We start from the raw sequence: 27,354 nt of genomic DNA on the forward strand, positions 1-27,354 counted from the left end.
AGTTGTACAGTCTGATGGCCTGAGGGACAAAGCAGTTTTTCAGTTGGTCCTGCACTTGGGACTAAGCAGTCTGTGGCTGAAGAGGCTCTTCTGGTTTGCTGATGACAGTGTGCAGAGGGTGACTGGCATTACCCATAATGTCCAGAAGTTTGTCCAGTGTTCTTTTCTCTGCCACTATCACCAGAGACTCCAGCTTCATGCCAACCACAGAGTCAGCCCGCCTGATCAGTTTGTCCAGCCTGGATGTGCTGCCCCCCCAAGCACACCATGGTGTAAAAGAGGACGCAGGCTACTACGGACTGGTAGAACATCCACAGGAGTTTTCTGTAGATGTTAAATGACCACATCCTCCCCAGAAAGTTCAGCCTGCTCTGTCCCTTCCTGTACAGGTGGTTGGTGTGGGTTGGCCAGTCCAGTTTGCTGTCCAGATCAGAACTGGTCACGGTCTTGGTCTGGAGTCTTTTGGTCCCCTAGACTCAGAAAGTACAATAACTCAGCCACATGGGATGTGCAGCCATCTGTAGTGAGAGTAGAGAGCAAGTTGAGTCTAGTCTGGAGAGGTGGAGATATGCTTTGGAGAGAAGGGGAATGAAAGTCAGTAGAAGCAAGACTGAGTACATGTGTGTGAATGAGAGGGAGCCCAGTGGAATAGTGCAGTTACAAGGAGTAGAAGTGGTGAAAGTAGATGAGTTTAAATATTTGGGGTCAACTGTTCAAAATAATGGAGAGTGTGGTAGAGAGGTGAAGAAGAGAGTGCAGGCAGGGTGGAGTGGGTGGAGAAAGGTGGCAGGAGTGATTTGTGACTGAAGAATATCAGCAAGAGTGAAGGGGAAAGTTTACAAAACAGTAGTGAGACCAGCTATGTTGTATGGTTTAGAGACAGTGGCACTAACAAAAAGACAGGAGGCAGAGCTGGAGGTGGCACAGCTGAAGATGTTGAGATTCTCTTTGGGAGTGACAAGAATGGACAAAATTAGGAATGAACATATCAGAAGGACAGCTCAGGTGGGACGTTTGGAGACAAAGTCAGAGAGGCGAGATTGAGATGGTTTGGACATGTGCAGAGGAGAGACCCAGGGTATATAGGGAGAAGGATGCTGAGGATGGACCCACCAGGCAGGAGGAGAAGAGGGAGACCAAAGAGGAGGTTTATGGATGTGCTGAGGGAGGACATGCAGGTGGTTGTTGTGACAGAGGAAGATACAGAGGACAGGGTGAGATGGAAACGATTGATCTGCTGTGGCGACCCCTAACGGGAACAGCCGAAAGGAAAAGAAGAAGAAGACTCAGAAGGTACAGCCTTGCTTTCATCAGTCCACAAAATGTTGTGCCATTTCTCTTTAGGCCAGCTGATGTGATCTTTGTCTAATTGTAACCTCTTCAGTGCATATTGTTTTTTCAACAATGGGACTTGGTGGGAGCTTCTTGCCCATAGTTTGGCTTCACATAGGCATCGTCTAATTGTTACAGTACTCACAGGTAATTTTAGACTTTATTTGATCATGCTGGAGCTGATCAATGGCTGAGTCTTTAAATGTCTATTTTCTTCCACATTTTTCTGGTTTTCATTGCCGTTTTAAAGCATTTGAGATCATTCTGTCATTTTCTGCACTTCTTTAGATGTTTTACCCTCTTCAATCAACTTTTTAATCAAAGTACACTGTTCTTCTGAATAATGTCTGAAAGGACGCATTTTACTCCCATTTTCAAAGAGAAGTGCATTAAAACCAACAAGTACAACATCTTCTGCCTTTCTCCATAAGTAAGGGCCAAATGTAAGGATGTAATGACAGTCACAAAAAGAAAAAATGCAGAGACTGCTTTTTGGAACAGCATCGTATTAATTTTTCTTCACTTTCTGTAAAGTAATAACAAGTTTGATCTTTTTTTTTCTTTATGTTTTTATTTGGAATAGAATGTGCAGTGTTCCTAATCCATTTACATACTCAACAAAAATATAAACGCAACACTTTTGGTTTTGTTCCCATTTTGTATGAGATGAACTCAAAGATCTAAAACTTTTTCCACATACACAATATCACCATTTCCCTCAAATATTGTTCACAAACCAGTCTAAATCTGTGATAGTGAGCACTTCTCCTTTGCTGAGATAATCCATCCCACCTCACAGGTGTGACATATCAAGATGCTGATTAGACACCATGATTAGTGCACAGGTGTGCCTTAGACTGCCCACAATAAAAGGCCACTCTGAAAGGTGAAGTTTTATCACACAGCACAATGCCACAGATGTCACAAGATTTGAGGGAGCGTGCAATTGGCATGCTGACAGCAGGAATGTCAACCAGAGCTGTTGCTCGTGTATTGAATGTTCATTTCTCTACCATAAGCCGTCTCCAAAGGCGTTTCAGAGAATTTGGCACAAACTGTCAGAAACCGTCTCAGGGAAGCTCATCTGCATGCTCGTCGTCCTCATCGGGGTCTCGACCTGACTCCAGTTCGTCGTCGTAACCGACTTGAGTGGGCAAATGCTCACATTCGCTGGCGTTTGGCACGTTGGAGAGGTGTTCTCTTCACGGATGAATCCCGCTGTTCAGGGCAGATGGCAGACAGCGTGTGTGGCATCGTGTGGGTGAGCGGTTTTCTGATGTCAATGTTGTGGATCGAGTGGCCCATGGTGGCGGTGGGGTTATGGTATGGGCAGGCGTCTGTTATGGATGAAGAACACAGGTGCATTTTATTGATGGCATTTTGAATGCACAGAGATACCGTGACGAGATCCTGAGGCCCATTGTTGTGCCATACATCCAAGAACATCACCTCATGTTGCAGCAGGATAATGCACGGCCCCATGTTGCAAGGATCTGTACACAATTCTTGGAAGCTGAAAATGTCCCAGTTCTTGCATGGCCGGCATACTCACCGGACATGTCACCCATTGAGCATGTTTGGGATGCTCTGGACCGGCGTATACGACAGCGTGTACCAGTTCCTGCCAATATCCAGCAACTTCGCACAGCCATTGAAGAGGAGTGGACCAACATTCCACAGGCCACAATTGACAACCTGATCAACTCTATGCGAAGGAGATGTGTTGCACTGCATGAGGCAAATGGTGGTCACACCAGATACTGACTGGTATCCCCCCTAATAAAACAAAACTGCACCTTTCAGAGTGGCCTTTTATTGTGGGCAGTCTAAGGCACACCTGTGCACTAATCATGGTGTCTAATCAGCATCTTGATATGGCACACCTGTGAGGTGGGATGGATTATCTCAGCAAAGGAGAAGTGCTCACTATCACAGATTTAGACTGGTTTGTGAACAATATTTGAGGGAAATGGTGATATTGTGTATGTGGAAAAAGTTTTAGATCTTTGAGTTCATCTCATACAAAATGGGAGCAAAACCAAAAGTGCTGCGGTTATATTTTTGTTGAGTGTATGTGGACATTAATGCTATTTTAAGAATTTTGAACTTTACTTACTGGGTCACACTGCAATATTTGAACATAACTGTATATTGCCATAATGTGGCCTAGTATTTCACAACACCCTCAAATCCATGTTTTTTTTTTTGTTTTTGTTTTTTAATTTAGCATACAGTGGTTCTGTCCTCAAACATAGCACCAAAATGATCCTTATACCATTCTCCACATATGTGCTAATAGACTGCATCTCCAAAATGGGGAGTATTATGATATTGGTACCTAACATAATTAAAATGCCATTTTACAAAAAAATAATAATAGCCACAGACTGCTCCTTCCCAAGTGCAGGACCAACAGACTGAAAAACTGCTTTGTCGCTCAGACCATCAGACTGTACAACTCCTCATTCAGTGGGAGGAGGAGTAACAGGAAGACAGGGGATGGGAAGGAGAGGAACAGTAGTAGTGAGTAATCCAGTATTGATCAGTATGTCTGGTACTTATATTTATATTTGCAAACTGTTTTTTTTTTTTACTTTCATTTTTGATACTCTGTGTGCTTCTTACCCTGTGTGCTGCTATACAATGCTGCTGGAACCTCAGTTTCCCTGAGGGAGTCTTCCCAAAGGATGAATAAAATTATATCTAATCTCTAATCTAATCAAGTAATAATAATAATAATAATAATAATAATAATAATTTGGTTCGGACAGTTCTGTACCAGTCCATACAGTCTGCCCTTGGATCCTTTTCCCAACACCTTAAGAATGCAGGCATTACTGTCTCTTTTTATTTTTCCTTACAATATCAACTTTTTTATGATTTGGGATTGTAACTTCAAAAACAACACATACATACATACATACACACACATACACACACACACACACACACACACCATGTTGAGACAAAATAAGAGAGCATGAAGTGTCTGTTTCAAATGCATTCATACAAAACTGTGAGTGTATTAACTTTAACAACTTTGAAACACTCAGAAAATCATGAGGTTATTTTCCAAGATTTTCTACTTTTCTGTGTAGAAACAATCTGCCTCAAGAACAAGTACACCTGTTCCTAATCTATCATCAATTCAGCAACCCCAACTGCCCAGCAGGTGGCAAAAATGCCTACAAGATACTGCGTAGGCCAAAAAAAAAAAAAAAAATTAATTTTGTAACTTAGAAGATGATAGGATTTATTGTTTACTTAACTACCTACCTACCTAGCTACCATATTTTAGAGGATGTACCAAACATGGGTGCATGTTGTTGTGAAAGCTGACGGGAGTATGAACCAGATTAACCTGTTTCAGCAACATAAAGGTCAACAAGGGAAAAACACAAACGTTGTCAGTCAAACACGCCCAAACATGTCAAACATGAGGTCAGAGGAGCTGTATGATGCTTTATTGTGTAAATGGGAAATCACATACACTGGAGAATATGAAAAACAGATGAGTATATGTTTCATGTACAGTATGATGGGATGGTTTTTATATGGTATTACCCCAAAGCCATTGCTAACTGAATGATATTGAATTTAAAAAAAACAGCTAGATAAACATATAAAAGTAGACCATGTGCCAGGTTACAAAACCGTTATGATACTATAAAAGTGTTTTATGACTACCTGCATTTCAGTGAGGTTAAGAGAGGTTATTGCCTTAGAGACCTTTTCTCGAGAAGGTTCAGAGGCTGTCTGTGTATCACAGTATTTTAAAACATCTAGGTCTCACAACATGTTATGTTGGAATCAAACTGTTTCTCTGTTAAACAACCTCAATGGTTTTGGGGTTTTTTTGGGGGGGGGGGGGGGGGGTTCCTCACACTGCAGATTGAGATTATTTAATTTGTTTTATTTCACTGTCTCATGCCATTTGCAGTTTTACTTTTAGAAGCACTGACCTTGTGAAAAGAATGGTTATCACGTATTTTTAAAACATAGTTAATTAAGAGGTTTGACAGACATCACTGTTAATAAAACTACACAATGTTCAGATGAAATCACAGGTCAATTTTTGACTTATGCAATCAAATTTCTGAAATAATGTTTTCATGAAAATAAGCATTTCAAATGTATTCATGCCCTGGCTTGTGGGCAAGTCAAAGTTATTGGGAATAGTGAGTTGGGGTTTGCATTACTTACACCATGGTGTTGCCTTATGCAACAACACTTTATCTGCCTAAGAGTGTTTGAGTCTTTGACAATTACCGTCCAATTCCGACTATAAACCACACTTCCATGTAAGACTGAATGTAGATGAGGCTCAGTCGTCTATCGTGCACAGCCAAGTTTAGACCTACTGCACATATGCCAAATATTTTACAAATGCACGACTAATACAAAACATCAAAAACTGATAATACTTTTGATAAATTTAATCCTGAAATTTTGGAGAAAAAAAAAGTGGACAACCTGGAGTGAATGATTTACCCCAACCTGGTCGGCAGAAGTATAGATTTGCTATATGTCAAATTAATTGATTTATATTTATATATACTTATATTTCATAAGATATGGGCAAAAATAGCGCAATTATTAAATTAACCAAAGCACTAGTGAATAAGTGCCTGAACGTTAAGCTTCTCCCATTTCTGCACAGAGTCACCACAGCAGATCTGGTAAGGATCCTCATGTTGATTTGCCACATTTTATGACAGATAACCTTCTTGACACAACTCCAGATAAATGGGACAAGAGTAGCCTTGAACTTGAGACATTCTTGTTGGCAAGAAAACATACTAATCCCAAAAACTGTTCAACCTTGGGGCACACATTGACCTCACATGAAGAAGTCTAAGTCTACACAGGCCCAGACGTCTATTAGTGCCTGCTGCTCATGTCTGGATTCTGTACCATAGATGGCAGGCCAGTCTGATGCAGGTTTTTTAACCAAACAAGTTCAGTATCCATTTACAGCTGGGTGGACTGGACTGAGGCAAATAAGGTGTCTTGCCCCAGGACACAGACAGGTACAGTGACTGTGACTCAAACCAAAATGTACACATTGGAAACCCAATGCCTTTTCCCGAGGAGCTGCCTGTTCTACACTGATATCACATGAAAGACAGAAAATCATCTAGCGAAAGAAGGTGATTACATCCAAAATTCTTTGACATCTCATTTACATAATGTATGACTTGTTTGTAAATGAGATGAGATATACTTTATTGATCTCACAGTGGAGAAATTATGTTTACACTCCAGTTACCTCAGACAGCAATTAGTCCACAATTATTACTTGTTTACAGTAATAATGGCACACATCAGAATTAAGGACAGCACATACACATTTGACATTGTTTATGTGCACTAAATTTGAAGAAGTCCGTTATCCGAATTGAGGCAAGTGGGTGAAGGTCAAGCAGCAACCCTGAGTTGCGCCACCGTCAGCTTGTGGGGGGAACGGGGACCAGCAGCAGCTAAAACCGCGCCGCCCCTGCAGAAGAGAAGGGGGGTAACGTGAGCAGAAGCCAGAGTGGGGTGTGTGTGATGGGGGGTAGGAGGGGGGTGGGGGGAGGGAGTGGAGCATGCTTCAGTCCTATGAAAAACAGTTTATTTTCTTTGTGGGTTGAGATAAGAAAGGAGCCAAATAATAATCAGTAAGGCCTGAAGACATTCCTCTGGAGGAAAACAGTCAGGCAGTTTGTCCTTCAGGCTTGATAAGCCTGCCGTGTTGTGGTTTTAGCAATGAAAAACACTTTTTACAGTTCCACTTGAACAACCAAATCCCAATTATGAATTAAGAATATTCCTAATTATGAATTACGAATTTTCTCCGGCCTCCGAAATCTTCAACTTCATCTTGCTTTCAACTTCAATCAATCAATCAATTTATCAATCAATTTTTTTATATATCGCCAAATCACAACAAACAGTTGCCCCAAGGCGCTTTATATTGTAAGGCAAGGCCATACAATAATTATGTAAAACCCCAACGGTCAAAACGACCCCCTGTGAGCAAGCACTTGGCTACAACTTCAAATTCATATGGCAGCATTCATTCATTTTCCATTCACGGGGGGCTGGAGCCTATTCCAAAGGTCATTTGGAGAGAGGCGGGGTACACCCTGGTCAGGCTGCCAGTCTATCACAGGACCTACACATACAAACAAACAAATTCACACCTGCAGTTTCCACTTCATCGAACCTGCATGTCTTTGGAAGTGGATGGAAGCCAGCGCACCTGGGGTGCGTCCACACAAGCACGGGGACAACACAAAAAAGACCAGGTGGGAAGCAATCCCAGTACCTCCTCACTGTGAGGCAGCAGTGCTAACCACAAAGCCACTGTAATATGGGAGCATATGTTCTGAAATCGGTTTTCAAAGAGAGCTTATGTTATTTGTCATATTCTTGTTTTGGCATAAGAGGTTCTATGGTATGAGTCACAGCAGAAAATTCAGAAAAGACTTCCGGCAGATACCAACTGACTTTCATTAGACTGTCAGAACAGCATGCCTCGCCCTCAGGGCGACCGACCGTCAAACCACAACTGTCAGCTTTCTCTCATGTGCGTTTCAACTTTTCTATCTAACCTGTGCAGATGCACGGGCGTTTGAGTGTTCGATGCATTTTACCAAAAATTCAACCACTGGAGGGGAGTTAATGAAGTGACAGACACAAAAGGGGCACATAGTAAAGGGTGGTGTGCTTCTATGCAGAAAGTTTAGCACATCTGAAGTGGGAGGAGAACTGATGAAGATGCACAGGTAGGGAGCGGCACGGACACAGAGAGGAGGGTTGAAAATCTCATATTACCTACAGTCGTGTAGTTTTGTTTTGTGAGGAAGGTTGGGTCATTCGAAAACACTTCCCTCTCAATTTGAAACAGAAAACGACACAATATCACGCTTAATCACAGACTGTGAAGGGAAAGTCGGGTTTGAATCGTACCGGATTAGGTTACCCTACGGCAGAAACAAAAAGGGAGGAGGAAGAGAGAGAATAAACCAAACCTGGTTTTGGAGTTTAAGTCAGTGGAACAGGAGGGTTTAAGAAGAAGAACAAGGACATCCAGAGGACAGAGCGTTTAGGGGAGGCCCACCTCCAGGGAGGGAGGGCAGTGTTCACTCTGAGCCCCCGTTTGATGAGGTACATCTGGGCCTTAACAAGAAGGACAACTGCATCATGTGGGTGAGTGGAATAGGAAAAGGAACTGACAGACACGGACTACAAGATTCTGTGACAATGACGAGCCACGTTAGTGGTTTGAATCAGAGGGAATATCTGCAGCATCGTCGCCAGTTTCAGCACAAAGATGTGTTTTTTGAGCACATGACTACCGTCAGTTTCTGCTGTGTACAGGACTTAGTAGTTGACATTAGTCAGGGTACACACTGTAAGTGTACACACTTATTTTGATTATACCCAAAATTTAACACTTTGTAGCTCAAAAAGTCCTGAATGGATTTGCTTGGAAATTACACCAAAAGGCACTCGAGCACTACCAAAAATGTGTACATACCAAATATTCCTTGAAATAGCACACCAAAGTCCATTTTAGCTATTATTATTAATAATGTGATTAATGTGAGTCTTTCATGCAAAAAGACTCAGGACAACAGCGCAAATGCCACAAAACCCCATTTTCTCCCATTTTTGTAGATGTATAAAGACAGAATGTAGATAGAATTTTCATAACGTACCTAAGGGGCTTACTTACCTATGCTCAGTGTAGCCATAATGCACCCATTGTAATTTTTGGACACTACAGTTGTGTGTAAATGTTTTGGCACCCCTGATGATTTCCATGATTTTCCTTTATAAATCATTGGTTGTTTGGATCAGCAATTTCAGTTAAATATATCATATAGCAGACAAACACAGTGATATTTGAGAAGTGAAATGAAGTTTATAGGATATACAGAAAGTGTGCAATAATTCTTAAACAAAATTAGGCAGGTACATAAATTTGGGCACCCCAACAGAAAAAATACATCAATATTTAGCAGATCCTCCTTTTGCAGAAATAACAGCCTCTAAACGCTTCCTATATAGTCTGGATTCTGGTTGATGGTATTTTGGACCATCCTTCTTTACAAAACATCTCCAGTTCAGTCAGGTTTGTTGGTTTCCGAGCATGGACAGCCCGCTTAAAATCACACCACAGATTTTCAGTAATATTCAGGTCTGGGGACTGAGATGACCATTCCAGAACTTGTTCCTCTGCATGAATGCCTTAGTAGATTTTGAGCAGTGTTTAGGGTCGTTGTCTTGCTGAAAGATCCAGCCCCGGCGCAACTTCAACTTTGTCACTGATTCATGAACATTGTTCTCAATAATCTGCTGATATTGACTGGAATCCATGTGATCCTCGATTTGAACAAGATTCCCAGTACCTGCACTGGCCACACAGCCCCACAGGATGATGGAACCACCTCCAAATTTTACTGTAGGCAGTGGTGGGCACAGCTAACCAAAAAGTTAGCTTCAATAACAGATAATCAGCTAACTGAAAAGTTATCTTTTATAAAACTAAACCAATAAACCACCCCAAAATTTATCGGAAGCTACAGCTAACCGATAACTTTCAGTATTGTCTCCAATCCACTTACAACTACTAACAAGCTGATTTTGAGTTTTAACACAATGATCGCTTCTGGTAGCGTCAAAGACGACCACAGACCCAAACAATGAGTCAACACTTCTGTCTTTGTGCGCCCTGCCCACTGCTGGAAGCTCCTGTTTGCTACACAGCTTGCAGCAGTGAAACAGTCGAGAGGAGCACCGAAGCTCAACTCTCAACTCAATAGCAGTGTCGCTGTGAGGCGGAGGTCTTGGAAAATAAAGCAGTGCTGACATATGATTTGTGATTTATAAATAAAATGAATATGGATAGAATAACTCCATTATTGTCAATTCTGTCATTTGTACAAAGTTAAAATATAGCACATTTCTTTTCATTTTAAATAATGCACTAATTCTGAAGTTTTGTAACAAACGGACAGATGCGAATGGGATTATGAGTAACTGAGCCTCCACTAACACTGACTGGCTGACTCATTCATTCTATGTAAAAACCAACACGTGAATGTGACGTGACGTGTGTGTTGGTATTTAAATGTGCTTTTGTAAAATATGACATTTTATTTATATGTAAAAAAAAAAAAAGTCATTTGCAAAAGCCATCTAAGTCAAGTTGTGATTTGAAAACCGTCTGATGTAACTGGGGTCAGAATGCAACACTGCCATCTGCTGGCACCCAGACGCTCAGCCCCTTTCCCATAATCCTTTGTGTACCAGTTTTTTAAACAACAAAATCCACAATGACAATTGTAAATTAACATTATACAACCAATATGTATACTTTTATTTCTTTAGCTGCAGTAAGAAGCTGCAACAACTCTCAGGTGCGCAAAGAATTATAATTTATGGGATATCGCAATACTTGCGAATACTGCCATGAATACTACTGGCCAGTAGATGGCAGTAGAGACCATAGAGCAAACAGGAAAATACTGGAAAAGCAACCTGAGCTTCTTCTGATATTTAAACAAACACAGTAACAAGTAACAACCTCTATAAACCCAGAGAATATATTCATGAGAGTTTTAGGCACAATATACAAAGAGTTTAATGCTGTTGTCTGTGTGGAGCCTGGTGAGAGCGTCTCAAATGCATTTCTCCTGTCGTGACTGTACCCATAATGCACTGGGCAGCAGAGCATGTCCACACTAAAACCTTCAAAATTACTGCAGTACAGTGGTCCCTCGCTATAACGTGGTTCACCTTTCACGGCCTCGCGGTTTCGCGGATTTTTTTGAGTGCAATTTTGCATGCTTTTTTTTAACAGCACATTGTGTTCTGCGTCCTTATCAGGCGGGCCGGTCGCGGCACCGGTCGGCATCACCGTGATTGCTCTCACTGCCTTTGATGAGCTTACTGAGTCTGTGGGCTCGGTAAACGCAGCAGTGGGCCACTCCCACTGCCCTCCTGTCTGCTGTGCGGAGCTGCACTAAATCTGGCAACAGGTCCAGAGACTACGCTCGCTGTTTTGATGCGGCATTTTGTTGACCACAGCCGCAGAGCTCCATGGCCACCGAGAGAGGACTTGGATTCTTTGCGGGTCCCGCATCCGTACCTCCAGAGGCAGTGAGCGAAGGGAGAGTTCTGCGTGTGTCTGTTTATAATCTTCTCGCCCAGAAGAAAAAAGAGAGTGTTTACACAGGAGAGAAAAGTGAGAAAATGTTAATGCCTGTTTGAGAAAAGTGTATAAAATGCGTAGTGAGGGGTTTTGCAGCCTTAAAACATCTATAATAATTTCAAAAAAATAGAGCTGACTACTTCGCGGATTTCGCTTATCGCGGTTTATTTTTAGAACGTAACTCCCGTGATAAACGAGGGACCACTGTACTTTAAAACATATAGCTGATATTTTCACATTCTAAAACTTCAGAAGTGACGTTAATTTAAATAACATGTCCGAAATTAGTTTGGTTAAGATTTTAACCATAAGTTAAAACTGTATGCCTCTGGATGACTTGGGTGATATTGCCAGAGAGTTAGTATGGTGTCAGGAGCAATGATCTTGTGACCAGTTTGTCTCTAACTGCAGAGGATAGAGCAGTTTCTCCCTAAACCAGCTCTCCTCTGTTTATAAAGAACAGAGCTGTTTATCTGCTACAAAACAGGTAAGCGCTAAAATCTTTGATATCAGATTTAACAAAGGTTTTTTATCTGTTAAAGCGTTATTTACTTCACCTGCAAAAATATGTTAGCGATTTAAAAATTATCGGACAAAAATGTATCGGAAGATAATTGGTCTGATGATGGTTTTCAAAGTTATCTGAAAAGCTAATCCGATAATGGAAACATTATCTTCGATAATTAGCAGATTAGCGGAACTGTGCCCACCAGTGACTGTAGGTAGCAAGTGTTTTTCTTGGAATACTGTGTTCTTTTTCAGCCATGCATACCGCCCCTTGTTATGTCCAAATAACTCAATTTTAGTTTCATCATTCCACAGCAACTTATTCTAAAATGAAGCTGGCTTGTCCAAATGTGCTTTAGCATACCTCAAGCTACTCTGTTTGTGGCATGTATGCAGAAAAGGTTTCCTCTGCATTACAGCATCATACAGCATCTCCTTGTGCAAAGTGCGCTGTATAGCTGAATGAGCCTTTCATTGGATTCAGGTGTGTTGGAGCAGGGAGACAACTAAGAGTGTCAGGAAGGTAGATCTGGAGGACCGAACTTGGGCACCCCTTCCCTAAACCATGATGTTGAACAATCTTTGTTTTCAGGTCATTTGAGAGTTGTTTAGAGGCTCCCATGTTGCCACTCATTAGAAGAGATGCAAAAAGGGGAAACATTTCCAAATGGCCACCTTAAATATCCTTTCTCATGACTGGATTCACCAGTGTAAGGAGGTCAAGGGTCAGTGAGCTTACCAAACCAATTTGGTGTTCTAATAATTAGTGCTAAATGTATTCAAATCAATAAAATGTCAAATTTTAGGTGTCACATTACTTCCCTAATGTGGTTGTAAATTGAATATGACAGTCTGCACTAATTCCCTCTCCTTCCCGTCCTCTGTCTTCCTGTTACTCCTCCTCCCCCCAAGTGAAGAATTGCACAGTCTGATTGCTGGTGTTCCTACTGCCTTATAAACATGACCTGTTCTGAATCTTAATTTTCTTTAAAAGTGAAACAGAGTGTTCTTCCATCTCCTGAAAAATTTCCCTCACTCCTGTATTAACAATAACTGTCCATAAACAGATAGTATGTTTTGTATGTGCCTCTAAATATGTAAATATGCTGACTGTGCTGTTCTCTTTTGTGTCAATTTACAGGAACTCTACCCAGTAAAGTTCATAAATAACAGTATAAACGCGTAATTTTAACAAAAGGTTTACAGTATCAAGGCTTTTATCTGGAAAGGCTCCGGCTGTCTCACTGACCCATTTCTGCATCAGTGCTGCAGCTGTTCCCACTAGTAGTTTAGGTGTCCGGAAGAGACATGTAGGCCAGACTGAGGCACAAAGGAACAAATTCAGTCCTGAATATAAAAGGAGGTGGGATAATAGAGATAAGGTCTGTAAATTGTTGTGTTCAACTAGCAACAACAACAATAAGAATAAATGAATGTCAAAATCAAGGTCCAGATGGACAGATACTTGTCCCTCATATGGGGTGTTGTTTTTTTTTATTTATTTAGGAAAAAAGTTTCCTCAGAATCATGAACATCTCATTTAAATAAAGAAAACGTTATAGAGTGATCAAAGAATTATATGAAATAAGGGCATTTGTTCTTAAATAATGGAAGCGGTATGTTAGATATCAGACAGCAGTGACAAAGCTCAAAGAACTAATATGAAACAGTGAACTCTTACTTTAAAATGAAATTATACTGGGGAAAGATTTAATGTCTATATGTAGAGAAGTAAGTTCTATAAAGGCCCTGAAGCTGATTATATGTAGAGTGGAAAAAAAAAAAATAATAATAATAAAAATTGTGCATCTGTTTTCAGAACAATAAGGTAACACACAAAATACAGGTTAATGTTGGGGAATATTCCTTTGTTTGTAAATTATGTGCTTGCAGGGCTCCAAAGTTGAACAATTATTAGTTATTATAATTATTATTTTAGTTGACTTGTCATAAATATACTCATCTTACCAAAATGGGTCTCAAGGGATCCCAACCACAAACCTTTCACAACCGCTATGCTAAATTATACATGCTGCTTTATGAATTATTAAGATCATTTTGTTTAAAAAAAAAAAGGATTATTGTCTTATAAAAGAGGATGTTCCTTCACCAAACTGCCTGTGAAAAACAGCTGATTCATAGCCAGATTTAAAAGAAAGACAAAACTATCCCGAGATTAAGAACCAGTTCAACAACATTCTTTGTTGTCTTACCCAAACAAGTCCACACACTCCACTTATTCTTTCTGTTCAGCCAGTAAGAAAAGACAAGAACGAACACCGGAATCTACTTTGACCTGAACTCTATTTTAAGCAATTAGCATTCTTATCTCACTTAAAAAACAAAAGATTATTAGTTGTTTATTCCCATTATTTCGTCTACACTGAAATTTACATTTCGTCCTATGCAACATTTCTGTTTGGTCTACTCCCGTTTGGTCTGCACCCATTTCGTCTACACTTATTTTGACCACTACTCCCATATCATCTACTTCCAGTTTCTATTACCCAAAAGTGTTGAATTTATAAATAAATCAAAGAGGAGTGATACTGCTACATGAAATTTTGTAATATGTTGTTAGACGTGTAAAGTGATTTGCTAAGGTGTGATAATTATCAGTCACACCAATGTGTTTTAATCTAATTACTCAAAGCTTAATCAAAGATGAAAACTTTTATGTCTATGTTCTGCTTAGACACCTGACTACCAAAACAGATGAATAAAAAAAATGCACTTTTAGACAAAGTTAGACAAAATGGAAAAACAAAACTGTCAAAATCAGGTGTAGACGAAATGGGAGTAGATGAAATGCGACATAGGCGAAATGGGAGTAGATGAAATGCGACATAGGCGAAATGGGAGTAGACCAAATGGGAAGTTACCGTTCTACCATCTGAACGAAACTGTAGTTTCATGAATCTAGCAATGGAGAAACATGCAAATGAGGGACTTTTGCCTTTACAGCATTAAAGCAGAAGTGAATATCAGATATATATTTATAATATTGTTCCCACAGCGTGATTTACACAGCTAGAATTCTGGAAATTCCTCAGTCATCAAAAAATATAATATTGGTATTTATATAATACAGTATTAAATAACATGTATAAAATCTGCTGAAACCAGCCTTATATTCCCAAAACCAATACCTAATCCACAACTCCATAGTTTATTTAGCTTCAACAAATAAAAATACATTCTCTCAACCACACTGGGGGAACCCCCAAGAACAGGATCTATGCGGGTTTGTTAAATGTGGAAACAATCTGACCATGTCAACTGAAAATCAAATAGTTTGGAGATCAAAAAGTTTCAATTCTGAAACAGAAAATAAAACAAAGTGATTGTAACAATTGAAAGTAGGTGTGTATTAGCTACTTAGTGCAAATATGGGGTGAAAATTAAGTATCACAATTATTTGTTATTTTTATTTTCCATTGGCATGTTGATGTTAGACCTTACCCTTGTGAAGCACCTCGGCACAACTTATGTTGTCATTTTCTGTTGTATGAATAAGATGAACTCAACTGAAATTGAATCTGAGTTGTTTTAAAATTTCCCTTTATTTAGAAATGAAGCAGACATTCCAGTTGATGTGTTGCACATATTAGGTAATACAAAATGTCTTGAGGTGGAGAAACTTGAGTTTGAACATTTTTAAACAACGTGTAGTTAAAATTATAGCCTCAACTACATAGAACCAAGGTTCTTGATGACACCACAGTAGACTTGCAGTCAGTTATGCTACATTAAAGACTACACATACAATTACAGTACTTCCAGGCCAGGTTTGGGGAATGTGAAGAAGGCATTCTGGGAAATGCCTGCAGCACGTGGAGTCTGTGAAACATGTAGGGAGGTGTATGGGTGTAACATGGCATTTTATCATACCACATGATGTTCCAACTATCCGTGATCAGTATTGCTTTAGAACTCCACCCGTGCCGCTTACAAATGCCACCCAGACACACAAAGCCATACTTAGCAACCAGCACTGAAAATGACATGCACAAAATAATTTACACAATTTGACAAACATGGATGTATCTGTTATTAAATTTTATTTTACTTAGCCTAATGTGTCTCTGCAATCCTTTCCTCAGGCGGTCACCCACCTGCCTGAGGAAAGCTCTACACCACTGCATCCGAGGCCACAGGGTAAGATACAGCGTTGGTTCCATATTAACTCATTTTTCTTGGAGTGATGGGTCACTTTTAGTTTACGTCACCTTTCCACCCTCACATGCTGTTTCATGTTTCCATTTTCTCACCTCTGACTGTCTCGCTGATGTTGCTGCTCCACTGGTTTATCTTCCCTCTGTCTCTGTGTTTGCTAGGCGTTCCACAGCCGGGCCGTCAGAGAAGGCCCATGACGGCGCCAAAGACTCAGAACAACAAGGCGCCTAAGAGCAAGAAAGTATTGCTGAGCATTCTGACTGTCATCGTGTTGCTGGGTATACTGGTCACCGCAGGATACTTCAGTGAGTTCAAATGAAGGCCGTATATACAGTAGTGTTCAGAATAATAGTAGTGCTATGTGACTAAAAAGATTAATCCAGGGTTTTTTTTTTGTTTTTTTTTTTTTATTTAACCTTTATTTAACCAGGAAAGTCCCATTGAGATTACTAATCTCTTTTTCAAGACAGCGGCACAGATCACAATTTCAAGACATAAAAGACATTTTCATACAATAATAAAGTTATTTAAAAGCATTTACAAATCATGGATTTAATTTCCAAACCTTTGAGCAAAAGTTTAAACTTGCCAACTGGAACCAGTTCCTTTAGTTTCCAGTCTTTCTGTAGATTGTTCCATGTTGTGGGGGCAGAAAACTGAAATGCCACCTTCCCAGTTTCTGTGCGGACACTTGGTACAGACAGGAGCAGTGATTCTTGAGAGCGTAAGGAATACAATCCAGCCACTTTTGGTTGAATATATTCAGAGAGATATGAGGGGAGCAGACGGAGAATACCCTTATAAATGAACATACCCCAGTGAGTGAGTCTACGAGAATCCAAGGCTGGCCAGCCCACACGTGTGTAAAGTTCGCAGTGGTGTGTGCGAGGCTTACAGTTTGTGATGAACCTCAGAGAGGCATGGTAGACTGAGTCTAATAGTTTCAATACTTGAGTTGGGGCATTCATATAAATGAGGTCACCATAATCCAAAATTGGTAAAAATGTTGCAGCTACGAGTTTCTTTTTTGCATTAAAAGAAAAGCATAGCCTCTTTCTGAAATACTCGTAGAAACCAGTTTTCAGTCTCAGTTTCCCAATTAGTTGTTCATGTCCTTTAAAGTTAAGGTTGTCATCAATTAAAATTCCTAGATATTTAAATGATTTGACCCTTTTGATCTCTGCCCCTTGAGGAGTAACAATTGAAGGGCTCATCAGCAGATTGTTTTTTGTTTTTGAGAACAGCATCAATTTGCTCTTATTAGCATTTAAAGAGAGGTCTAGCTTTAGAAACATCTCCTGAACTATGCTGAAAGCGTTTTGTAATATAGAGACACTAACATTTAGAGTTTTTGCAAAACTATAGATGACCATGTCATCAGCATAAAAATGATATTTTATGTCCATGAGATCCCGGCCAACGTTGTTCACATAGATGGTGAATAGGAGTGGCCCCAAAACAGAGCCCTGGGACACTCCTTTCGTTAATTGTAGAATATTAGAACAAATCTGATCAGATTTAGTACATTGGGATCGGTCAGTAAGATAATTACAAAGCCACTGTTTTGAGTATATTTCTTATTGTTACATGGGAAACAAGGTACCAGTAGATTCAGTAGATTCTCACAAATCCAACAAGACCAAGCATTCATGATATGCACACTCTTAAGGCTATGCATTTGGGCTATTAGTAAAAAAAAAAGTAGAAAAGGGGGGTGTTCACAATAATAGCATCTGCTGTTGACGCTACAGACTCAACTATTATGTTCAAACTGTTTTGGTTTTTTTTTAGCAATTCTGTGAATCACTAAACTAGTATTTAGTTGTATAACCACAGTTTTTCATGATTTCTTCACATCTGTGAGGCATTAATTTTGTTGGTTTGGAACCATGCTTTTGCTGGTTTACTAGTGTGCTTGGGGTCATTGTCTTGTTGAAACACCCATTTCAAGGGCATGTTCACTTCAGCATAAGGCAACATGACCTCTTCAAGTATTTTGACATATCCAAACTGATCCATGATACCTGGTATGCGATATATAGGCCCAACAACATAGTAGGAGAAACATGCCCATATCATGATGATTGCACCACCACGCTTCACTGTCTTCACTGTGAACTGTGGCTTGAATTCAGAGTTTGGGGGGTCGTCTCACAAACTGTCTGCGGCCCTTGGACCCAAAAAGAACAATTTTACTCTCATCAGTCCACAAAATATTCCTACATTTCTCTTTAGGCCAGTTGATGTGTTCTTTGGCAAATTGTAACCTCTTCTGCGCATGTCTTTTATTTAACAGAGGGACTTTGCGGGGGATTCTTGCAAATAAATTAGCTGAATTAGCTGAATGCAACACTACTATTATTGTGAACACCCCCTTTTCTACTTTTTTTTACTAATAGCCCAATTTCATAGCCTTAAGAGTGTGCATATCATGAATGCTTGGTCTTGTTGGATTTGTGAGAATCTACTGAATATACTGGTACCTTGTTTCCCATGTAACAATAAGAATATACTCAAAACCTGGATTAATCTTTTTAGTCACATAGCACTACTATTATTGTGAACACTACTGTATACTGGACAAGCCTCCGTGACGCCACTCATAGATTTTCTTAAGAGCGGATTTGAAGCTCAAATGAGGCGGCTGAGAAAGGGCAAACACAGTCGAGTTCACAGCAGCTAGTGGCTAATGCTGGCAGCTGTCTCTGGCACACCAACTGTTGATCTAAGGGAAGACAGCTGTAATTATTTGTAACATTACGGCTTAAAATAACTTAAATTATAAATAAATTATGTAAAAATTGACCCCCATACATTTGTCACGAGGTACACTAGCTATAGACACCAAACTCAATTTATTTATTTTTTTTTACTTACTTTTGGTGCCAGTCCCAAGTGGCCATTCAAGGAAGTGCAGGTTTTGGCGCTTCTGCATTGGCTTAATCTTTCAGCACCGGAGGTGCCCAGCAACATGTATACTGCATACACCACAGGGTGTCATATCAAACAGGCCCTTATGTCGTATTTGGTCAGGTTTGGTCTAGGTGTGAAAAAGTGGAAACTTGGGGTTAAGAGTCTGTGTCAGTGACTGTTTAACGTCTATCCAACATATATGTGATGCTGACTTCATCCCTCCTTTTCCAATGTTTCAATTTCTTTCCATTGCAGTTAAAAACTTGATTGACAGCAAATACTACTTCTGTAAGCGTTCGGTGAGGTTCATCCCGCTAGAACAAGCCTGTGACGGGAACGATGACTGCACTGGAGGAGAGGATGAACTCACATGTGTGCTGAGCTTTAAGGTCAATACTACCTTTCCAGGTATATCTGTCCCTATTGCTCCTCGTCGTCGCACAAATGAAACACGGATAAATGTTTGAATGCTGACCTTTCTCTTCCTCCTTTTGGTGCGATTCCTGCGTCCAGTGCGTCTGATGACTGAACAGAGCGTGCTGCAGGTGTACCGTGAAGGTTCAGGATGGAGGAGTGTGTGCAGTGACGGATGGACTGAGCAACACACAGAGACAGCGTGTCAACAACTGGGATACACAAAGTGAGCTGACAGATATGTGAGATTAATTGCACACAAACCACCTGGAGAGGTCTGGGATCATTGCAGAGAATAATATTACTGCATGCATGTTAGAAATTTGGAGCAGCTGTGGTTGAAGTTACATGTAGCTTGTTTTCAGTAGGTCTGGTGGCCTCCAAAGCCACCGCTACTTACAATTTAATATTAAACTCTGCATAGTTTGCCTGATAGCTTCTCCACTTCTGTCTGACAGCAAACCTCAAAGCAAAAGAATCCCAGTGGAATCACTAACATCTTCCATGAAATCTGGGCCGTTCACATCCATCAGACCTGGGAGTACGAGCATACCCATACAGCAAGCTACCACTGACCGGTGAGGAACACATCTGGCCTTACATAAAAAATAAATAAAATCCTGCTGCATTCTGTGTCACACTTCTACAGATAAGTGATTAGAAAAATCTGGAAGCTCAGCCAAGTCTTCAAAAAAAGTGGGATTCTGATGTATGTAGAAATGAAAGCATATTAAAACTTCTTCCATCCTCTTTTGCATCGGAAGTTGGTGATTCTAAGCAGTCCAACAGGCAGTCAGGGTTTTCCTCATAGTTTGTTTCTACAGGTTAGAAAATTAGTTTCTCCTCCGCAACCCTACTAGAACCTTAAAAAAAAAACCAAAATAGTAAAAGCAGATGTACCTGTGATGGTGTTTTACGGCCATATTAAGGGTTTTTTTTTTTTAGACTTGGAGAATAAAGTCATAATATTACGAGAATAAAGTCATAATTTTATGAGAAAAGAAGTTGTCATAGTACAGGAAAAAAGTCATAATATTAAGAAAATAAACTTGTAATATTGTGAAAATAAACCTGTAAATTTATAAAACTAAAGTACCTCATTTTATGAGAGAAAAACTGCATCTCAAAATGAGATCTGTGGAGCACTTTGTTAAGTTGTATTTCCGTATAGGATTTACAAATAAGGAAATACTTCATCTTTTGGCCCATCTGTATGAAGGGTCAAAGTGATCAAAATTAATTGAAATATTGAATGTGGTAAATATGAACGCAGTAAAACATAGATTGTGGTAAAAATGAAAGCAGTAAAACTTTGAATGTGGTTAAAAGTGAAAGCAGTAAATACTGAATGTGGTAAAAAATCAAAAGGGTAAAACTGAACTTGATAAAAATGGAAGGTGTGAAGTACTAAACATGAAAATGAGTGATGTAAAAAAACAACATCTGATTAATATTGCCCCTTTGAAAATTTGAATCCTTAAATTTGGATGCCTTTAAAATCACATTATGGTAAATATTAATCTTATACATATTATGTCTTAAAAATATAACATTGGCTAATTTAATTCATTGCCTCGATTTTAGCACCTCCACTTTACCCACTTCAGTTGTATCATTTGCTGTACTCGATTTAATGTTGAATGTTTTCATTCACTGCCTCAGTTTTAGCAGCTCATTAATTAATTAATTAATTAATTAATTAATTAACCTTCCACATTAATTGTTTTACTGCTTTCATTTTAACCACATTCAAAGTTTTACTGCTTTCATTTTTACCACAAACTATGTTTTACTGCGTTCATATTTACCACATTCAATATTTCAATTAATTTTGATCACTTTGACCCTTCATACATCTGCACCACATTATCATTAGTATCAGAACTTTGAAAAGAATATACAAGAAAATGTGTCTATTCACAAGGAGGAACTACACAAACTTCACCTGCAGTTCCAGCAATTAGTAGGTCCCAAAATCACCTTTTTCGTGTAGGAGGAGATGGCTGGTACTGGCAGTCTGCAAGGTTATCGCTTCTCATATAAATACAACTTTATTCTCATAATATTACAAGTTTTTTCTCATAGAATAAAGACATTTTTGTCATAAAATTACAACTTTATCCTCATATTAGGACTTTCTCGAAAGTCAAAAAAAAAACTCAATTTGTAATATACCAGTACTTACACAAAGCCAAAAAAGAAATTAAACAGAAAGACAATTCACAATCTGGGTGTTCTCAGAGCAGAGTTTGGTTGACTACTTTAACTGTGTGTACGTTTGACTTGTGTAGTAAATTTAAATATCTGATCAATGCCATTTTCTCCCATAACAGCAGTGTTTGCTCCTCTGGATCCGTGGTATCATTGTCCTGTTCAGGTGGGTGCTATTTTTAGAAGCTCCATTGTTTAACAATGTTGAGCCATTGAGCGGTGTTTTGTTGAAGTAGTTTCACACTAACAGGCCCATACATGTCCTCAGGAGGCAACAAAGAGACCGCAGGTTTCACCTTTCTTTACAGCTGATGAAAAATATCTTGTTCCTTTGGCCGCTCCCTTTAGGGGTCGCTACAGCAGATTATCCACCTCTATTTCACCCTGTTCTCTGCATTTTATTCTCCCACACAAAACATCTGTATGTCCTCCATCACCATAAACCTCCTCTTTGCCCTCCTGCTGCCTGGTGGCTTCATCCTCAGCATCTTTCTCCAGATATACCCCCTGTTCCTTCTCTGTACATGTTCAGACCATCTATGTCACATCTCTCACTTTGTCTCCAAACTGTGCTCCCTGTCAAGCATCCTGTCTTTTTGCCTCCAAACCAAATCAAATCAAATCAATTTTATTTATATAGCGCCAAATCACAACAAACAGTTGCCCCAAGGCGCTTTATATTGTAAGGCAAAAGCCATACAATAATTACGGAAAAACCCCCAACGGTCAAAACGACCGCCTATGAGCAAGCACTTGGCGACAGTGGGAAGGAAAAACTCCCTTTTAGCAGGAAGAAACCTCCAGCAGAACCAGGCTCAGGGAGGGGCAGTCTTCTGCTGGGACTGGTTGGGGTTGAGGGGAGAGAATCAGGAAAAAGACATGCTGTGGAAGAGAGCAGAGATCAATCACCAATGATTAAAAGCAGAGTGGTGCATACAGAGCAAAAAGAGGTGAATAAAAAGAAACACTGAGTGCATCATGGGAAACAACCCAGCAGTCTAAATCTGCTCAACCACTCAACATAGCCGGTCTCACGACTGTCTCGGAAACTTTACATTATTTCCATATTTAAACTCGCCTTTAACAACTCCACTCCTTGCAGCCTCACCAATTTACCACGCCCCTCTCATTCATGTATGATTTTCATCTTGATCCTAATTCTTGATGTTTTTGTTACTGGTAGTAGGGCCAAAGTAGATGGCTACTGAGTTGAGTTTGTTTGAGGTTTAGTCCTCAAAATGGCAGAGGGAGAGTTTCCTTTTTACAACTGCTGCCAATGTGCTTGCTCAAGGGGTGGTAAGGTTAGACCATAGCCCTGTGAAGAGAGCCTTATGTTGTGATTTGGTGCTATATATATATATATATATATATATATATATATATATATATATATATATACACAGAATACAATGATTTGAAAATCCTATATTCAGTTGAATACACCACAAAGATATTTAATAAAAGAGAAAAATGCAACACGTTTCAAAAAAGTTGGGACAAGGCAACAAAAGACTGGGAAAATTGATGAATGCTCAAAGAATACCTAATTGGAAACAGGTGAGTGTCATGATTGGGTATAAAAGGAGTATCCCCAAAAGTCTCAGCTGTTCACAAGCAAAGATGAGGCAAGGATCACCGCTTTCATTTGCAAGGAATTTAGGGATTCCATCATCTACAGTCCATAATATAATCAGAAGATTCAGAGAATCTGGAGAACTTTCCACACGTAAGCGGCAAGGCTGAAAACCAACATTGAATGCCCGTGACCTTCGATCCCTCAGACAGCACTGCATTAAAAACCGACATCATTGTATAAAGGATCTTACCACGTGGGCTCAGGAACACTTCAGAAAACCATTGTCAGTTAACACAGTTTGTTGCTACATCTACAAGTGCAAGTTAAAACTCTACCATGCAAAGCAAAAGCCATACATCAACAACATCCAGAGACGCTGCCACCTTCTCTGGGCCCAAGCTCATTTGAAATGGACAGACGCAAAGTGGAAAAGTGTGCTGTGGTCTGATGAGTCCATATTTCAAATTGTTTTTGGAAATCATGGACTTTGTGTCCTCCAGACAAAAGAGGAAAAAGACCATCCAAATTGTTACCAGTGCAAAGTTCAAAAGCCAGCATCTGTGATGGTATGGGGGTGTGTTAGTGCCCATGGCATGGGCAACTTAAACACATCTGTGATGGCACCATCAATGCTGAAAGGTACATCCAGGTTTTGGAGCAACACATGCTGCCATCCAAGCAACATCTTTTTCAGGGACGTCCCTGCTTATTTCAGCAAGACAATGCCAAGCCACATTCTGCACATGTTACAACAGCATGGCTTTGTAGTAAAAGAGTGCGAGTGCTAGACTGGCCTGCCTGCAGTCCATTGAAAATGTGTGGCGCATTATGAAGTGCAAAATACAACAACAGAGACCCTGGACTGTTGAACAATTGAAGTCGTACATCAAGCAAGAATGGGAAAGAATTCCACCTACAAAGCTTCAACAATTAGTGTCCTCAGTTCCCAAATGCTTATTGAGTGTTGTTAGAAGGAAAGGTGATGTAACACAGTGGTAAACATACCACTGTCCCAGCTTTTTTGAAACGTGTTGCAGGCATCCATTTCAAAATGAGCAAATATTTGCACAAAAACAATAAAGTTTATCAGTGTGAACATTAAATATCTTGTCTTTGTGGTGTATTCAATTGAATATAGGTTGAAGAGGATTTGTAAATCATTGTATTCTGATTTTATTTACATTTTACACAATGTCCCAACTTCATTGGAATTGGGGTTGTGTTTTTATATATATATATATGTTGTTTTTGTTTCACACACATACCCACAAAGCACATGAGATTAGCTTAGCCCCATTTCTACTGGTTGTACAGATCAATAAATAAAAATTGAACAACGTATCAACTTTGTTTCTCAGACTGTGGCAAAGTGAACAGTCAAGATCGTATTGTTGGCGGTACAGATGCTGTTATTGAGAACTGGCCATGGCAGGTCAGCCTGCAGCAGAATGGCCAACATACATGTGGAGGTTCGCTGGTGTCACCACGTTGGGTCGTCACCGCTGCCCACTGCTTTTCACAGTCAGTAACTCCTAAATATATAATTTTATATTAAGTACTTTATGGTTTAACACATTTATCACTCACACTGCACTCTTGCATTTCTGCTGTTGGACCTTGCAGGACAAAGAAGGAGCTGAGTCGCTGGAGAGTCGTGTCAGGTCAGACCCATATGAGCTTGTTGGGTGGTTCCTACGTGGACAGGATAATAATGAATGGGGACTACAGTCCTGCAACAAATGACTATGACATTGCAATGATGAGACTTGCCAGCCCTATAACAATAGGAGGTTTGTGTTTCATTTACATATCTAATTAATTAAATAATAGTAAAAATTGCACCTACATGATTGCACAACTGCCATTTCTACAGCTACTTCAACTGATGCCATTTGTGTATTGCATTTTTGGCAGAATTACAAAAAGATCTAAAAAAAATTAAAATCTGTTGCCCTGACATGCAGAGGCAGCTTTGAAGCCCTTTCATGATCGAATCAACATGTCTTTGTGTCAACTCAGCTGTAACATGTGCCCTTTTGCTGCTACATTTCTTTGAAATTTCTGCCACTGTCCCAGTAAAATTTAAAGTCTTTTCAGAAATAATGAGCCGTTGTCCTGAGTCATCCACAGAATACCATGTCATCAGTTTAATGAAAAGCAATTAACTTCAGTGACTGGTTCACAGCAAGAAATATTTTAATACAAGTTTTCGCAACCCCGAGTGAAAACAAGGGAGCAGCCGAAGGGACTTACTTTAAAGCTGTAGGGCTTTTCTAATGTCACAAAACTGGGAAATTTTAGTTTCTACCAAAATCCTAGCATTATGATGTAGGTTTATTTTTGTAACATGTTGCAAAATTACAGCTCATTGTAATGAAGAGGATATATTTATCTGGGTGGAAATTCCAGAGTGAATATTTCCTTCATCACTATCATGCAGACAAACAACAGGAGGAAACGTGTGTATGTATGCATGAATTTCTGTGATTATCTGTGACCCATTTTATGTTAACATCCATAAGATGTCTTGTAAATCACTTTCAGATCTACCAGATGTTGGTCATAGCATCTGATCCCTTGAATTTCAGCCCCTCAGGGGTTGAAATTCTAAACTGTTTCCAGACAACATGAATTGTGATCATACTGGCAATATCATATTATGAATCCATTATCTTTTGCCTCACAGCACGAAAGTCATGGGATCGATTCCCACCTGCTGACTTTGCATGTTCTCCCCGTGTTTGTGTGAGTTGCATGTCTTTGCATGTGTGAGTTCCCTCCGGGTGCTCCGGCTTCCTCCCACATGCAAAGACATGCAAGTTAGGTGAATTGAAAACTTTAAATTGTCTGTGTATGTTTTTGTTTGTCTACATGTGGCCCTGTGACAGACTGGCGTCCTGTCCAAGGTGTACTCTGCCTCATGCCCTATGACTGCTGGGATAGGCTCCACCCCCGTGACCCGATATTCTATAAGCAGTTGAAGATGTGTGTGTGTGTGTGTGTGTGTGTGTGTGTGTGTGTGTGTGTGTGTGTGTGTGTGTGTGTGTGTGTGTGTGTGTGTGTGTGTGTGTGTGTGTGTGTGTGTGTGTGTGTGTGTGTGTGTGTGTGTGTGTGTCCACATGACAAGGAATAAAATTACAGTGGTGCCAAAGAAAATTCTTTTCATGACTTCAATACAAAAAAAAAAAAGTGACATTATACCTTGAAGAAAGCAAAAGTCTTAATTACATCTATATTTGGGACGTGGCAGAATTCTTAATCAACTGAATTGGTTTTCTTACATGATATGTGACAGAGTGAAGTGAAAGACATTCATGTTTTAAAAACCAAAAACTACACTATATCAAATCAAATCAAATCAACTTTATTTATATAGCGCCAAATCACAACAAACAGCTGCCCCAAGGCGCTTTATATTGTAAGGCAAGGCCATACAATAATTACGGAAAAACCCCAACGGTCAAAACGACCCCCTGTGAGCAAGCACTTGGCTACAGTGGGAAGGAAAAACTCCCTTTTAACAGGAAGAAACCTCCAGCAGAACCAGGCTCAGGGAGGGGCAGTCTTCTGCTGGGACTGGTTGGGGCTGAGGGAGAGAACCAGGAAAAAGACATGCTGTGGAGGGGAGCAGAGATCAATCACTAATGATTAAATGCAGATTGGTGCATACAGAGCAAAAAGAGAAAGAAACACTCAGTGCATCATGGGAACCCCCCAGCAGTCTAAGTCTATAGCAGCATAACTAAGGGATGGTTCAGGGTCACCTGATCCAGCCCTAACTACAACCCCTGGCAAAATTATGGAATCACCGGCCTCGGAGGATGTTCATTCAGTTGTTTAATTTTGTAGAAAAAAAGCAGATCACAGACATGACACAAAACTAAAGTCATTTCAAATGGCAACTTTCTGGCTTTAAGAAACACTATAAGAAATCAAGAAAAAAAGATTGTGGCAGTCAGTAACGGTTACTTTTTTAGACCAAGCAGAGGAAAAAAATATGGACTCACTCAATTCTGAGGAA

The 27,354-nt window shown here is 39.9% G+C and overlaps 1 protein-coding gene across 3 annotated transcripts in view; it reads left to right on the forward strand.

Moving 5' to 3' along the window:
• The window catches only part of tmprss4a (transmembrane serine protease 4a), a 49,624-nt gene that overhangs the window by 9,507 nt on the left and 12,763 nt on the right, over nucleotides 1-27,354 (forward strand). Inside the window, exons 1-9 of one of the 3 annotated variants that reach the window (XM_034169269.1) lie at nucleotides 8,138-8,526; nucleotides 16,147-16,201; nucleotides 16,381-16,524; nucleotides 19,388-19,540; nucleotides 19,646-19,772; nucleotides 20,005-20,124; nucleotides 21,880-21,923; nucleotides 24,692-24,854; nucleotides 24,957-25,123. In XM_034169269.1, the coding sequence (XP_034025160.1) occupies nucleotides 8,521-8,526; nucleotides 16,147-16,201; nucleotides 16,381-16,524; nucleotides 19,388-19,540; nucleotides 19,646-19,772; nucleotides 20,005-20,124; nucleotides 21,880-21,923; nucleotides 24,692-24,854; nucleotides 24,957-25,123 (979 nt within the window). In that variant the 5' untranslated portion in view covers nucleotides 8,138-8,520. Of the gene's footprint in view, nucleotides 1-8,137; nucleotides 8,527-16,146; nucleotides 16,202-16,380; nucleotides 16,525-19,387; nucleotides 19,541-19,645; nucleotides 19,773-20,004; nucleotides 20,125-21,879; nucleotides 21,924-24,691; nucleotides 24,855-24,956; nucleotides 25,124-27,354 lie in introns of those variants that run through there. The other 2 variants (XM_034169270.1, XM_034169271.1) reach the window with 2 other exon arrangements.

The sequence above is a fragment of the Thalassophryne amazonica genome, chromosome 4 (genome assembly GCF_902500255.1).
Source record: "Thalassophryne amazonica chromosome 4, fThaAma1.1, whole genome shotgun sequence".
In the NCBI taxonomy this organism is placed as follows: Eukaryota; Metazoa; Chordata; class Actinopteri; order Batrachoidiformes; family Batrachoididae; genus Thalassophryne; species Thalassophryne amazonica.